The sequence below is a fragment of the Lontra canadensis genome, unplaced genomic scaffold (assembly GCF_010015895.1).
Source record: "Lontra canadensis isolate GAN:19392208 unplaced genomic scaffold, GSC_riverotter_1.0 scaffold13, whole genome shotgun sequence".
NCBI lineage: Eukaryota > Metazoa > Chordata > Mammalia > Carnivora > Mustelidae > Lontra > Lontra canadensis.
In genome coordinates, this window is record NW_022631007.1 from 9,741,549 (window position 1) to 9,758,596 (window position 17,048).

Consider the following 17,048-nt stretch of genomic DNA (forward strand, 5'->3'; position numbering starts at 1 on the left):
CCCACGGCTGACGGAACCGGGATCGCCACGAGCGCTGTATGCGGAAGAACCGCGGGGGCCGCAGACAACACGTGACTCTGGGAGGGTAATTGGGGCAGTGGCGGGCACGGACAGCTAACCTATGAGCCCACATCTGTCAAAGACACGTGAGCTTGAATTTCTGTCCTTATGGACCAGAGGTGTCCTTGAAGGAGACAAAGTGCAGACTTGGCTCGATGGACACACACACCCGGAGTTAAACTGCACAGCGACATTTATTGTTTCAGCCTGGAAAAACATCCCTTTTTTTAAATTTCACACAGCAAAGCAAGTTAAAAACTTCACTCATCAAATAAATGATAATTTAAACAAGAACTTGCTAAAGAACCCTCATCACAACAACGTTTTAGGGCCTGATCACTTTTAAGTCCATGGGGCCATTAATGAATATCAACCAAGTGTCTCTTGTATAATCTGCAAGCCGTTTTTCCTACAACAAGAAGGCGTAACATGTTTCCTTGACTCAGGTGATACATTTAGAAAAGAAATCATGATTTTTTTTTCTTTTGCTGTAACAGGCAGACACTGCATTTCTTGTGATCAGGAAAGATGGAACGACTGCTGTCCTTCTCTCGCTGCGATCAACAGTTTCTCACGCATTATCTCAATGCTCGAGTAGTCCGGCAACTTAAGATAGTTCACACAAGTCATGACAGAGGGCAAGAAGTCATCGGGGTTTTCTGTTGATTCGAATGTCTTCCGGACAATTGTCAAAGGTGGATTCAAACTCCGGAAGCCTGATGAAAGGGAAGGAAGAAAGACCAAGGAACTTAATAGCAAGTTTGTAGGATGCAAACGGCCAACTCAGAGGAGAACATTTTCTCAGCCAGAAGAATCAGTCTGGAATCCCAAACACACCCTCTCCCGCTATCACTACCAGGAAACGTCGCACCGCCTTGTTGCACGGGGTCAGCACACACACAGGTGTTCTTTCTTGCTTGGCAATTAAATCTACACATTTGATATACGTTTAGTGTAAGGTGACTGGTATCTGCTTTATTTACCATAAAAAGCCCGCATAGAATATGGAGGCAAACAGTTCCTTAGGCTTTCTGACTTTTAAAACAGAATACCAATTCAACTCCTGTTAGGAGTGACTCACTTCTAGGAAAGTACACTCTGCAAAGCACTCTCCTCTAAGAGTTCCTAATGCAAATGGCCTGAGGATCTGAATTTTATCTAGAAAAGTAGCATTATGTGTTCATTAACAATCCTACTTCAATGTGTTTAAGAGACCATCCTTATGAAGGTCGCTGCTGGTGAAAGCTCTCATACACTGCAAAACAGAGTGAACACTCAGAAGCATTACAGTGTTATCACTAAGGCCCTGTAAGTCAACTACAGAATATCCTGCTGTGGTACTGAAGTCTGGCTGGCTGGCGCGCCCATTTACCCACCAAGCAAAGGCATACCCACCTCCAACAGGCAATCTTGGGCTACCTGTCACAAACTGGAGAAATAACCTCTGCTGCTCATTATCAAAACTACTGAGAATCTCGAACAAGAACTTCACAGCCCGACTACAACAGAAATAAATAACCACAATTATTGCATCATATTAAAATACAGTTTTGAATCACCCCACAATGCAGACCCTCACAATTAGCTACATACTGTAAAAACTTAACTACCACTACCTATGAATTCACATTCCAGTACACTCTGAAATCCGAAGGGTTTCTGTTGTCACAGCTGGAATTCAAATGGCAGGATTACTCTAATAAGTAAGACTTGTCAGGGACTATACAGATGTCTCCGTTTTACTACACAGAAAAATGGGTAACGGGGTGAGACCTGTCCTCTCCCCTCCCCCACCCTGTTCATATTTACAGAAATGCTTGATAAAGAATCTTCGGGTCCTAAGGTCTTAACAGAAACAAGGCCAAAATATCAGAAAAGTCTCCTTTAAAATAGGTAGACAAATTTAGGGTGCCGGGATGGCTCAGCGGGTTAAGCCTCTGCCTTTGGCTCAGATCATGATCTCAGGGTCCTAGGATTGAGCCTCTCATGAGGATCCCTGCTCCGTGGGGAGTCGATTTCTCCCTCTATCCCTCTCCTCACTCGTGCCCATGCTCTCTCAAATAAATAAATGTTTAAAAAAATTTTTTTTAATAAAATATGTAGACAAATTTAAAAATGTTTATGATGTGTACATATACACGCACACACCACCCAATTCTTGACCATCAAATGAAAACCCCACCGACCCCACTACATACCTGTCGTGAGTATAACCGTGATCTGGCCTGCAACATTCCATCAGTGTCTTTGCATCCCACGTGTCTGCCTTGCTGCCACACAAGAGCTGATCCAGCTGCGTGTTCATACAACGATAACAAATTACTAAAGACACAGCTGCATAACAGAGTGAACCTCACAGGTGTGTTTTGCGGTATGCCAATAGAATACAGGTCTACACGTGCCACAGGAAAGTATCATTTTCAGCATCAAAAAAGACTGCTGAGAACCTCTTTTTGTCCGATGTGCTCTTCTACTGCACTTAGGAAATCAGTCTCCTCTCCATGCAGGGACTGGGGCCTAGAGAAACCTTTAATTGCCAATAGAACATACCTGGGACAAACCCTGGGCTTAAGTTTACCTGACTCTTCTCATGTCTTTAGAGGCTTTCCCTTGATAATCTACCTCTAACCAGGGAGAGTTCATAAATCCTGTCTTCTAGAAACCCAAGGGTATACATGAAAGAAGCTAAGACACAGACTACTGAGCTGGAGCAAGAAGTGGGAGAAGCAAGCTGAATGCAGACAACAAATGGGCAGCTTTCCCACTCTTTACTATAAAGAGAGGCAGATGGTGGCCAGATGGTGGCTGGGGCGGCACGGGGACCAAGCTAGCCATCACAGGGGAACATTAGAAAGCAAACAAGTGCTCATATCTGCCTGGAAAATCTAACATCAGCTTCAAATTAAACCACCTTTTCTCTGGTTAACTGCCCATCTGCAGAATGACTGTATACTTTGAGAAAATCCAATTCAGGGCATATCAAATTTAGTGTCTACTGTACGTCACCCACTTTCAGGTACTTAATATATCCTGTTCAGTAACACAGAGGTTATCGCAATTTATGGATGAGGCAGGCAGATCAGATGCAATAACCTAGATAAGGTCAGATGGTTAAGTGGTGGAGACCAGAATTCAATTCCAGGAGCAACGCCTGCTGCTTTCAATTCCAGGTGACATTCAGTACCTCAAAGCGCCAGGTACACCACCTGCTTCAATGAGTGGCAAATCGGAGTGAACATAAAAACCGTAATGGAGATTACAATGCTAAGTCATTCAAAGAAAGCTGGATTTAGCAAGTAACAGGCATGTATTCTAAAGTTACCGCTCAAATAATAAACAAAAGGGATTCCAAACTTTCGCTCCTTCCTATGCCAGCTCCTCACCAGCGAGTAGTTTTTCGGACTCCTTTTGCACTTAAGAAGGCTGGAAAACTGCACACAGGCTCATGTCCCCCTTCTCAACAGCATCTGCAATACTCCCTTAAAACTTTAAGGACTGACTCCAATCATAAAGCAATGTCTCACCTAATCCAGGAAGTTTAGGTTAAAAAAAAAAAAAGTGCCCCCTCCTCTGCATTCACCACTGTGGACCCAGGCCCCTTCCTGCCAGCCCCAATGCCCCAGACACCTGCATCCCACCCCACCCAGGGTCAGGCGACAATGAGGCTATGTGCTCACCAATCCCACACAGACCCCACTCTCTAAGAGTTAAGTTATATTTCGTATTTATATAATACAAATGTTACATTTATATTCTATTATGTTTTGTATTTAAGGCTCTTCTTTGCTCTTTCCCAAACCTCCCACAACTCCCATCTCCACTTGGTTTTTGTTGTTGTGGGTGTTTGCAACAACCTTTGGCTAGATGGCACAGAGACAGCCCACTAAGGTAACTACACATGGAATGACGAGCCATTCTTTCTTTGAGACATAAGCTACTCACTTCTTCCGGGTAGAAGTACTGAAGATGACTAAGTGGGAAGACGGATTCAAATCCATCTCTGAAGGAATCGAATTGCCTGGAAACGCCTTCATTTAGTGCCCAGAATATAACCAGCTGCAAAAAGAAAGGTCTTTTAGAAACCCTGACAAGACTTCATTTCTCTTTCCTATTCAATATGTGGCAAAGTACAGTGAAACATCCTTCCTGATTACTTAGAAAAACAACAACAAAAAAATAGGAAACAAAATACAAGTCATTAAAGTCTCTAAAATACCTCTCAGAAAACTGCATAAAAGATCACTCAGGTCAACTTCTAACTGGGGGCCTGGCCAATAAGAAAATGTAAGGCAGCAACCACCACCACCAAACAAACAAACAAAAACAACCCATGAGTATTTATATTTAGTGTGTTTTTAAAAATTCATTTATGTAAAAACCCGATGGCACAGAATAGTACCTTCCCAGATGAGAAACAGATGAGTGTGTCCCAAAGGGATAAAATGTTATTTAGAAGTAGAGCTGATGTTCCAAGATTCACAATTATCAACTGTTAAGTGTTTGGAATTTCTAGTGTGAAAATTTTATATCTAAATCCTGATTAAGTTCTTAGAAGCCAACCCTTCCACTTCACTTAGCAAAGGGCCAACTGTGCAAATGCAGTCCCGGGAAGTCGAAAAGTAACAGAAAACTCCTGTTATCGGTCCAACATTATCTAGTCATCAGTGACTCTGGCTAACCCACTGGGTTCAAGAAATACAGGACACGTTCAGATAAAAATAGAAACAAAAACACAAGCATTATTACAAGTTATTTTCACAGAACCTTCATCTGGTCGTTTGCCAGTAGGCTAAAAGGTCAGCTTTTTCAAGGTAAGGAAAAAAGCAGGTAGTAAGAGCAGACAGTTCTCTGAATACTGAAGGGGGTGTCTGTCAGTCACAGAACTGTCGGGGACACTAAACAATGTCTGAAGACCTCTGCTATCTACTCTCCTTCTCTAGCAGATGAAGAAAACCAGAGCCAACATGTTTCCAAGGTTCTATCCAAAATTCCACTATAGGTTGCTGGAAAACCCAAGTTTGGGTATAGTTGATATTTGATCTTGAACCCAAAGCTCTTCCCACTCGAGGTCAGAAATAAACCAAAAGAAAACTTTTTAAAAAGTAGTAATAAAGATCTATGTAAGTTATCTTAAAACAGAATTTCTTTTCAATACAAAATAATTCTCCCTTAATTTAGCAAATGTAGTTAAGAACCATGAACTATCTCAAAGTCTTTGCTACCCCCATAAACGTGTGTGTGTGTGTGTTAATTCTATCACGTTAGCCACTTTGATATAAAGACAAAATGCAGTTTAGCGAGAACACAAGTGATAGCTCCTTTTCACCGATTTCTTTTAAATGAAGACAAGGTGATGTTATTGGTATTCAAGCTCGAGAGGACAGCAAATCTGAGGTCACATGAGGATCATGAACTATCCAACATGTTCTCTCAAGCACAGACAGAAGCTAAAGCCTGAAGAAATGGATTGACGTAGTGATCTTGGGAGCCAAGGGTTTCACTGGGCTGGAGAAGCAGCGTCCCTCCCCCCACAGAGCAGTGTCAACAGGAAGCCCCACGTCCCCATGCTGGCCTTTCCCCGGAAGGGCACCGCGACTACGTACTCTTAGATACTCCTCTAAGTTGTGGATGGTGACTGGTATATCCTTTCCTCCTTTCTTCAGTTCGATGTTGGGAAACCCTGGCAGAGTGAAATCCAATCCTAGATCTTCAACTGAGCAGCCATTCATAGTCAGGGTTTCTAATGCATATTGTAGACTCTCTTTGGTCTAAAAAGGGGGGATGAGAGATGTCAGGCACCTTCATTCTGTTGGTTCTGTGTCTGTGTTTATAAGACAAAAGATACGCTAATACATTTCAAGGGCTCCTTCTGCTCTTATAGGACTTCTTTTTGTGTCGTCATCTACACAGGAACAAGTCACAGATCCCAAAGGAAATAATATCAAGCATTTCAGAATCCAACTATTTTTATTTGTGGAAAAATAAGCTCACTTAACTGTTCCTTCAAAATGAGATGTCGGTCAATGTGACCACATTTCAAATCAGATTTCACAAAAAGTCATAATCGCTTACATGATGGTCCATTTGAGAGTGGTTACAGAGCCAGACAAACTTTTCCTAAGTTCTGTATAAATCTTCATGAATCCAATTATACATAGAGTTAACTGCCATTCCTCAGACAGGAAACCGTAAATACAAAGAATGCACTGTTACGTGAGTAAATACAAACAGCGCACTACCTAAGGAGCGGTAATTAACTTCGATCCCCCTGAAAGCTCAAGTCTAAGGGACTCCCTGGAGATTTCTCATCCTATGACTTCAGGACTTCAGGACTGTGACAACAGATCTGTATCCATACAATAATGCTGCGGTAAAGAAAGGTTCCAACAGAGCCCTCGAGTCATACTCTAAAGACAAATGTTAAAAGCAGTTTGTATTTATTTTGTTAAATGCTTACACACATTTAAGAATTACACATTTTTTTTAAGATTAGAAACCAACATGCAAAACTGTAACTACTACCTGAAAATGAAGGTACATGGCACAGGAGAAAGCGAAATGGCTTTCCAAACTGGAAATACCCCCAAGTATGAAATTCCCAGTGGCTGAACAGTCCAGGTGCAAGAAATTAGTCATTTAAACTAAAAAAAAAGCTAGGAAGTTCTGATTTAAAATTAGTCATTTTTAAAAAGGAAATGAAAGCCATCCAGATTAATTCAGAATGCAGAAGAGGAAACAACACTAAGATTAAGGTATAATCTTAATCTGTCCTTCCCTGTAAAAGCCTGTGTTTAGGTCTCTCCTCAGCTGCAGGTGAATCATTCGATGAGACCAGAAAGGAGGCCTTTCATTTTAGGTTTAAGGTATTTCTCAGAAAGACTAGATAGTAATCATCAACATCTCTCAAATGTTCTCCTCCTGGAAAGCTCTTGAAACTGCCCCCCACCTCTCACACAGATCAAGGTGGTCACTGCTATCCTAACGGAAAGTCTCCTCTCCCACAGTTACTTAGGGAACATCTTATTTATAAAGGTCTGCATTATAAAATGCTATCATTGAGAGGAATCTAGAATATATAGGGTCCCTAAGATATTTAAAAGGAATTCACTGTTCATTTCTCCAGACTTTACATTACATCGAGAGCTAGTAAGCTTCAGCCCATTTCCCATGTGTCTTTTAAGATTTTACACTACGAGGGGCGCCAGGGTGGCTCAGTGGGTTAAGCCTCTGCCTTCGGCTCAGGTCATGATCCCAAGGTCCTGGGACAATGAGGTGAGGGGCTCCAGAATACCACATACCACCATTCCTCATGCACTGGATGAAAACTGGTTAATACAGTACAGGAGTTTCCACGGAATGTGGTTTCTGTGCTATGCATTTTATACTTTTAAACTGACAACATCAAAAATAAAGATTAAAGATTTCTCTCTTACACACTTTGTGGCATGTCACAAAGTGTGTAAGAGAGAAAGCTGCAGAACTCGCATGCGAATTCCAGCTCTCCTCCCCCACTCTGGATCCATGACCTTGGCCAGTTACTGAACCTATATGCCCTGAGTGTCTCATGAGCAAAAACAGAATAACAGAAACACCTATGTCTCTGACGCATGCTGTGGATTAAATGAATTGATATACATACTGCATGTGGAATAGTGCCTTTCCTTCCTTTTTTTGGGGCCACCATTTACCTAAGAGGTGATTCCAAATAAGATTGCATTCATTTTTAAAAATTTACAAAGTTGGGAGCACCTGGGTGGCTCAGTGGGTTAAGCCTCTGCCTTCAGCTCAGGTCATGATCTCAGAGTCCTGGGACAGAGCCCCTCATCAGGCTCTCTGCTCAGCAGGGAGCCTGCTTCACCCTCTCTCTCTCCCTGCCTCTCTGCCCACTTGTGATCTCTGTCAAATAAACAAATTAAAAATATTTTTTAAAAAATTAAAGAAAGAAAATTTATAAAGTCGGTAAGCATAAAACTGATTCTAAAAAATGTTAAGACAAAGTATCTTCTATGGAAAAGATGGACTTGGCCTCTTTAAAATGCTAATTGCTGTCAATAAACAAACTGATCTTTCTAAAAATCACTAATTAATAAGGGGGGAAAAATTAATTCCCTTACAAATCACCTTCTTCCCTGATAAGGCATTTTAAAAATCCCATCTGTCGACAGCTCTTCTCCAGTTTATCGGGAGATGTGACACTTTCCCTACAAAATCTGCTCTATTCTTACTTTACACAATTTATAAAATGGGAGTTGATTTAACACTGGTCCACGTTGCCTGCCCAAATATAGCTAACTGACTCTGCGCCGCTATTTTTTAAATATAACTGTCTTCTTCTGCCTGATAAAGAACCCACTACTAATTTCAGATTGGGTCAAACAATTTTTAATCTCTTATTAATATGTAAAGAATATACATTAATGATATAAAGCTCAAGATTACCCACTCTAATAAAGAAGCCTCAACAGATGTTACTAAGAAATAGTAGACACCTACCACGCCCTTTAAAACTATTTTTCTGATCTTTCTATAAACAGATGGACTGTTCCTCAATTAAGCTACCTTTCTGGAAAAACAATCTGTCCTGAGAATAGTTTTTATTGGTTCAAATGCTTACCAAAGAAATTCAGTATGATACAGTATCTGCCCAGACACATAACGCCCACCTAAAATTTAATAAGTAAGAGCCGTATGGGTTCAAGTCAGGAGTGTTTTTTCATTTATTTGTTAATCATGCTGTTATCCCCTGCTGTTTTTAGAAGTCATCTTACTGTGAAATCGTTTCAGTTAATCTAATAAAAAAATTAAACTCTTCTAAAATAAAATAAGTAAAATAATGTAAAATAGTAACTGCGTCAAATAGAAACCATTTAACAAAGACCTCATCTTGCAACAGTAGAAACGGATCCACTTGATCATTTCCTCATCTTCTAAGCTTACCTGGGATTTATCTTGTTCAAGTCTTTTCTTCTGTCTGACAATGTCTTCTAGGTGATACACTGATCTGGCTACAACCGGGTCAATGTCAAACAAATCATGTGATGTCAGTGAAGTTTCCTGCCTCAGCATCCACTTATAAAAGGGTAAGCCAAGGGGAAGGTCCACCTGAAAGGAAGTATACAAAATATTCTAACAGTCACGCTAAGCTTCTAGAACTGCCTCAGTTCTGTAACTGACACTCTAAGAGATCATTTATAAAGGCTGAGTAATAACTCACCCCTCCAAAAAACCACATTTCGGAACTGTTTCTCTCATTACACACAATTGTTCCCATTTAAACCCAATTTGGGGCCCTGATATTGTGAAAAATTTAGTACACCAAAGGATCCTATTTAAACAGTGACCCTAAAAAGGTTATCTTTCAATGATGGACATATATTCTCCAAAAGGGCCTCCAAACTAAAGAGATTATTTACAGGAATCTTAATCTATTTGAGGCGGAATATACTAAATTCTACTGTAGTCTGCATTACTGCACATCTGGGGGAAAAAGAGGTTAAAAAGAAGAACCAAGTAATTAAAACTGAAAAAAATGTAACTTCTAAAATAACTGGTTAACAGCCCATTCTGTAGGCAAGACAAAACTGTCAGCTTGGAAACTTGACACTGGATGAAAGAAAATGACTTCTACATACTGACCAAGTATCTCAGATACTGGTCCTGAATTAGTGTTTTTAAATAGAAATCTCCATGTAAGTCATATGCCCATTAAAGTCTGTGTCACACTGTTTTAAAACCCAGCATGAAGTACAGGCAATTGAGATACTCTCAGAGTACACAGACACAGAAAAATGTAGACAAGCAAATAATCCTAAACTTACCAATCTGAAATCCATGATAGCCTTGGCCATTAATTTTCCTAAGAAGCGAAACTTCATCTTAACCTTTGCGATGTGAGCTGGCTTAGCCGTCCTACCAAAGGGAAGCGCAAACAGGCCCTGGAGGTTTTGAATATACTTGGTCCCTTCTTGGCTTCCTATGAAATGAGCAAGTCACAAAACTTTAGATGCTATTTCCAAAAACAAGACAGGACAAAACCTGATAACTAAGAACATCTAAGCAAGTCAGTATTCTCAAAATCAGATCATGGAATGAAGTCCTCTAGAGCTGGAAGGTTCTCCCTGATTTGATAAAAGAGAAAACAAAGGCTAAAAATTGAATGAAGGTCAGAGACCATGGCCCTCTACTAGAAAGTACATCTATTTAATGAATTATAAAGGCCCTTTTACCTCACGTGAAAAGCACAGACTGACGACCTCACACATTAATATTACCTTTTGGATTGCTAAGAGTCACTTCTTCACCTCTCCAGAGACCCAAGTCAGCTCTCTGTAGTTCCTGAGATACAAGTGCATAAAACTCCAGTGTAGGCCCGAGACCTGTACCGACCTACAAAAGAACAAAGGCAGAACAATTGCAAATTTTCAGACTTTACGCTGCCTTTTTCTTGGGTCAACCTCTTCACAATATGGATACTAGCAGCAACTGTTTATTTCATGTATCATTTCCCCAACTGTCCTGACGGGGCTCCTTCAGCCTTGGTCCCCCGGAACAAGAATGAGCCACCCTGTTACTGCCCAGGACCCTCACACTCGCACTGTGTGCTGCAGGCTTCTACACTGACAACAGTGCTGCTGTAGCTCTCGCACCCCTGGTGAATAAGGCGGTTTTGTCTGAGGATGATCTCCTTCCAGAGCCTTCTCGGGTGAGCTATTACCCTGAAACCAACTCAAATGTCGTCTCCTCAAGAGAAGCCTCCTCTTCAGCCCAGGGACTCTGCTCCTTTTTCTTCAGGAATCGTTGTTCAGCGACTTCTCACATCACCTCACACTGCCAGTTTCATTATATGTTTGCATTTCTCCCTCAAGGGCAACTTTAGTTCACCTCTGTACCCTCAAGAGTGCGTGGACACACGGCAGCCACTGAACACTGCTTTGCGGAAGAACACAGGGCCCAGGGAAGGTCAGACCCATGCGAGCACCCACGGCGGTAACTTAGCCTCAGGGAGTACGTCTGTGCTTCTCAAGCCCCCCCGGTGCCCTAGAAACTCCTGAGAGCTTTATCAGTATGTTCGCATGGAGATGGTGAGCATGTCCTGAAGATTCTCGCTTGATGGGGTGGTTAGAGCCTGGGCACTGGTATTTTAAAACCAGCCTGGATGTGACTGTACAGCTTTGAACGAAAAGCCCTGCCCCATAAGAGGCATCCCGTGTCCATGCTCACAGCCTAGTCATTACTTCACATTCTATAAAGGTCTGACCAGCTCAGACCATAAATTAGATATGCAGCTTATGACAAGTTAATATAGTAGTTTATAGACCACCTCAAACCATTATCCTGATCAAGAGAACTAGAGTTCACTGAGAGATGATCTGCAGATAATGGGCATTATTTTATCATTATCACAGTTACTTTTTAAAAGTATCCAAACTAGCTTAACAGATCAGATCCAATCCACCAAGTATTTCCCTCTAACTTTGCAAACAGTGACATATCAGGTTGGATGTGGTGACACCTTCTGGACCCACCAACACCACCCTGGCTTTTCTTTTTTTCACTGCACATTCCAACCCATCATTCAACACTGTAAGCCCCCCCTTCAAAATATATTCTGAACTGGTCCCTTACCTGGTCTACTGCTAGAGCCTCCCGCATGCTCTCTGCACCTGCATTCCCGGCATCTCCTCGTCTAGCCTCACAGTGCCGAGAGGCCTCCTATCTCACTCAGAGCAAAACCTCATGTTCTTCCCCCGCCTGTACCACCTGGGTGACCCCCTCCCATACCCTGACTCCTACTCTGGCTGGTCATTCTGCGGAAGGGCCAGGAATCTGCCTCGGGGCTTTTGCTTCTCTGTTCTTTCTCTAGAGAAACCCTTCCCTAAATGGTAAGGACTTGCCTGTCAAATGTCCTCTTAACCACCCTATCCCTTCCCCCATCCCGATCCACCTTTTTTTCTCTTCATCATGTGACCCATCATTCACATATGCGTAAATACGTGGGGAAAAAAAAAAGTTCTGTGATGGTAGGAATTCTGTATACTTTGTTCTCCACTGAATCCCGAGTACTGGAGGAGAGAAAGTAAAGGAAAAAAGAGAAGCCAAGAAAAAAGAAAAAACTGCAGTAACATCTGATATCCAGCAGATGGTGCTTTAGAGCCACTTATGTTTTTTTTTCCTCCTTTTAGCATAATTACCCTAGGCTAAATAGAAATCACAAATCAGATCAGTTTAATTCCTTCATCCAAGGAATGGGCTGTTATTTTTAAAGGTAAAACAGACTTAAAATATCAAACGGCACTAGTAGCACTGTAAACATGTCATCACAGCAAATCTGTGAGGTGCGGAAGGAGGTAGTCAAAGCTGTTCTGCCAATTCACCGGGGAACCTGACTGGCCGCCGGCCTGCGGCAGACCAACCTTATCTTTTCAGGCTTCTGTTCTACTCAGCCACTCCACTAGAAAGGTAGGTACTTTGGTTTTGCTTCATTTGTTTCTAAAGGAAGGAAAATGGGGTGCCTGGGTGGTTCAGTGGGTTAGGCCTCGTCTTGGTCTCCGGGTCCTGGAATCGAGCCCCACACTGGGCTCTCTGCTCAGCGGGGAGACTGCCCCCCGCCCCACCTCCTGCCTCTCTGCCTGCTTGTGATCCCTCTTTCAAATAAATAAATAAATTCTTTAAAAAAAAAAAAAAAAGGAAGAAAAAGCATAAAGCTCTAGAAGTAAAAACACAGAAAAATGAATTTTGACAACTGAGTCTCTTTCAAAAGCTAACACATACTAGCACTTACGACAGGACAATGTTCTACCATTAATCATTCTAACAACACGGGACAAGAAAGGTCCATCTCTTCTGCCCCTCTTGAGGTATCACCAAGGACTTTACAGAACTGCCCAGTGTCACAGTCAGGCAGCGCTGGCGCCAGGCTCCAGAGTCCCCGCTCCTATCACTTCGCCCTCCTGGAGGTTGGTCATTTGTAGCCCCAGCCAATCTTGGGGCTTCAAGACTCTCTGAGCCTAGACACTGTTACCAACCATCCCTATTCAAGATGGGGCCCATATGGATTTGATACTTCGAATTTAGGATTCTTCTAGAGCTACTCTGGAGTCTTCCTAATGGTCATTTGCAGACCTGTATGGTCGAATCTGCTTTACAACCTGAGGCCCTTTGTATCTAAAAAGTCAGTACTCCTCCCAAGCCCTATTCCCCAATAATCCTCCTAGAATCTTTCCCATAATTAGTGGGTAAGACCCAGTGATGGAGATTATTAAATTAAGACTTCTACATCAGTAACTCAGTCCTGATGACCCGTGGCGCAATCACTGTGATGCTATCGTGAACTTGTTCAGGTTCCGTGCGAGAGGCAATGTGAACAGAACCACGAAGGATGCGAGAGGGAAAGAAACACATTCCTGGCAAGAAAAAAATGTACTGGGGTAAAAAAGTAAAAATTAAAGGTAAAAATAAACTCAGGAAAAGAAGTCACCTGGGGCAGAGGTCTTGCAGTTTTATGAAGAAGAAATACACATGTAAACATCTGAAGAACTGTATCTCTGAGCAAGAGGCACGGTCAGGGTGATTCAAAAGAGCGTGCCAATTTCTTATCCCAGCAGCCAAGGCCTCCACTCCATCTCCCTCTGCCCCATCGCTTCTGCTACTCGCCACAAAGCCCAATCCTTTGCTCGACCCATAGCCTTTGGTCCCCTAGTTCTTCTGCTCTCTTCCATCAGCTGAACTCTATGAACCTGCTCACACGCTCCTAGGACGGTAGGACTTGTGTCCTTTGTACCTCTGTCCTGTGCTGCACACACCCCCCGCCCCGCCACTACACTGTAATCCTCTGACTGCAGGAACTCTGCCATAACCCGGATCCCTAGCACATGGTTGACTTCCTAGGTCACAATGACTTGAAGTTTTACTTTTGATGACTAAATACTCTCAAATTAACTTTTCAAAAGTCTTTAATGAGATGAAAATGCCTAAGAAAAATCAAACTCATATTAAAATTCCTTGGATAACCAGAGGTGATAATGCAGATTGTTAGTGGTTGTACTCTACCTCACATTTTATAGACAAGAAAACTGATGGGCAGAGTGACTGGCTATTATAATCAGTGTAATAGAAGGTTTGGAAATTTTAGGTCTTTACGAGTTTTAGAAGTCTAAACATTCTCAAGTTTTGTCTTAAAAATATTGAGGGGAAAGAGGGAGGAAAAGTACCCTCAAGAGTTTTTCACAGTTAAAATACAGAGAAAATCATTATTTGAAATCTCTTGAGGGCCGGTCCAGGCTGTTTAATATAAAAGTGCCTTAAAAGAAAGAAATGACAAAGGTTAGAAAGTAAGTAAAAACGTATTTTTTTCTCCACAGCCGACAAGACTGTCCAACACCACAGGTGAGCCAACTACAGCTCTGGTCCACTTCCTGTTTTTGTACCATCTGCAAGCTAACAGTGGTTTTTACAATTTCCGTGGTTGCAAAATCTTGAATAATATCTTACCACATGTGAAAATTAGATGGAACTTCAAATTTCATTGACAATAAAATTTTGTTGGAACACGGCCAGGCTCATTCATGTAAGTATCGTCTCCGGCCACTTTCCTGCTTGTACAACAAAGGCAAAATGCAGTGGTCATGATGGGCAGTGTAGGGCCCGCAGCCCCTGCATGTTTTACTATCCAGCCCTTTAAGCCTCCCAAACCTGGGTTCTGCAATAATCCTACATGATCTATTAAAAAGTTATTAGAACTAAAAATTATCAAAGTCACAGAAAATAAGTTGAAGATATAAAAACCAACTGTATTTCTACAAACTAATAGCAACCAGAAAATAAGAAGAGTATCATTTTCAACATCATCACAAAGCAAGAAATATTTGGGGAGAATTTTAACAAAATGTGCACATGAAAGACCTCTAGACTTGTTAATAAGTGAAAATGAGAGAGATAAAAAGACCTAAACAAATGAAGTCTACACGGTGTTCATGACCTCCAAGATCCAACACTAATACATGTCAATTTTCTCCCCAAACTGACCAAAATTCAACATAATCCCTGTCAATATCCTGGGAGACCTTCTGTAGTCACTGACAAGCTGATTCTAAAATTTACACGGAAATACTAGGGACTGAGAAATAACCACAACTTTGACAAAGAAAAAGTTGGAGGACTCACACTATCTGACTTCAAGACTAACTATAAAGATACAGTAATCAAGACAGTATAGAAAAACAAAAAAGAACAGAAAATCCAGAAATAGATCCAAATATTCACAATCGACTCATTTTCAAAAAGGAGCCAAAGTCATTCAATATGGGAGAAATATGCCTTCTCAAACAAATGGTGCTAGAAAAATGAAACAGCCTATCTTTAGAAAAAAGGAAAAATACCCTTCATCCCTTACTTTATGCTATATATAACTAAAAATGGATTACAGACCTAAGTATGAGAGCCAAAACTCTAAAATTTCTAGAGAAACACATGGGGGGAAATCTCTGAAAACCAAGGGTGAGGAGAAAATTTCCTGGGATTAAAAAAAGCACAGGCCAGGGGGAAAAAAAACTGATAAACTGGATTTCAACAAAATTAGAAATGTCTGCTCTTCCAAAGACATTTCATGAAGTACTTATAGCCAGAGTAATAACTTAATCATAAAACACGATGCTGGAAATGTGGATGGACACTTCTCCAGAGACGATATATGAATGGCCAGTAAAACAAATGGGAATGAGAAATCAGAAAAATGCAAACAGAACATAATAAGATACTACTGTAAACCCACCAAAATACCCCAAATTAAAAAAAACTAGACCCGAGAGTTGGTGAGCATGGGAAGCCACCGAAACTCACAAGCTCCATCACTGGCGGCAACAGGAAATGGCAAAGCTACTTGGAAAACAGTTTGTGGTGTTTCTCACAAAGTAAAATGGATCTTATTAAGTAGCTCAGCAATTCATCCCTGAAGAATTTACGTAAGAGAAATAAAAAGTGTCTATCCAAAGACCTGTACCCAATGTTCACAGCAGCATCATTCACACGTGTCAAAAACTGGAAACTAAAATGTGCATCACCTGGTGATGAAACATTTCCTGAAATATCTATATGACAGTCTCTTACTATTAGTGATAAAAGGAAATATACGGATACATGCAATAATTTGGATGACTCTAGAAAGCACTGTACTAAGTGACAGAAGAGTAACACAAACTGCTACATACCTACGAGGACACTGTAAGAAAAGACAGAACTGCAAGACAGAAAAAAGACTGATGGTTGCCTGGGGGCAAGAGGCAGGGGGAGGGGCGAATGGCAAAGTGATCTAGGAGAACAGTTTGGGGTGATGGAATGTTCTCTTGATGTTGATGTGGTAATGGTTTCAGACTGAATACATTCGGACATTAGAATCTGTACGACTAGAATTGTACATGTTGTAAGTGTACATTTATTATACAGGTTAGATCTGTTATTTTTTTAAAAGCAGTTCAAACATTTTGAAAGGTACGCTTAAAACACCCTTTCACTTTATCAACCTAAGAATTACACAAACATTTGCTCTTATGCAGGAAAAAACCATCTTAATCTTGGAAACTGGAGGGTTTCCGCCTTCCAAGATCATCCTACACAGAGCAAATCTCCAATTTCTAGATTAATTTCCCAATTGTCTTTCAGAATTTCAGAGGACCAACAAAGTCTTACTGAAGGCACAAATGTAAAAACCAACCACGCTGGTAAGCTCACCTCATTCTCATACTGGATCTCTAACATGGCCCGGGAGCTACCCAGATCCTGCATCACAGACTCTGCTTGCTTCAGCAGCTCCTCTCTGTTCACAGTACGCTGAAAAACAAAGCACAAATGTGAGGAAACAATGCTCGTGTTACACTTTATTGTAATAAACAGCTGGCATTTCTTGGAGTGCAAAAAAAAATGAACCGTTAAAATACTATTTTTCATTTACCTGAGAGAGAGCCCACGAGACAGTGTGCATGCGCCTGCTTGAG

The 17,048-nt window shown here is 41.4% G+C and overlaps 1 protein-coding gene across 17 annotated transcripts in view; it reads right to left on the minus strand.

The window, feature by feature from the left end:
- Window positions 1-235: 235 nt before the first annotated feature.
- Window positions 236-17,048, minus strand: part of TRIP12 (thyroid hormone receptor interactor 12) — a 140,957-nt gene continuing 124,144 nt past the window's right edge. For all 17 annotated transcript variants that reach the window (XM_032857420.1, XM_032857422.1, XM_032857428.1 and 14 more), the window contains 9 exons: window positions 16,786-16,884; window positions 10,332-10,446; window positions 9,879-10,033; window positions 8,998-9,162; window positions 5,664-5,828; window positions 4,003-4,116; window positions 2,259-2,353; window positions 1,456-1,559; window positions 236-776 (listed from right to left, as the gene is read on the minus strand). In XM_032857420.1, the coding sequence (XP_032713311.1) occupies window positions 580-776; window positions 1,456-1,559; window positions 2,259-2,353; window positions 4,003-4,116; window positions 5,664-5,828; window positions 8,998-9,162; window positions 9,879-10,033; window positions 10,332-10,446; window positions 16,786-16,884 (1,209 nt within the window). In that variant the 3' untranslated portion in view covers window positions 236-579. The remainder of the gene's footprint in view (window positions 777-1,455; window positions 1,560-2,258; window positions 2,354-4,002; window positions 4,117-5,663; window positions 5,829-8,997; window positions 9,163-9,878; window positions 10,034-10,331; window positions 10,447-16,785; window positions 16,885-17,048) is intronic.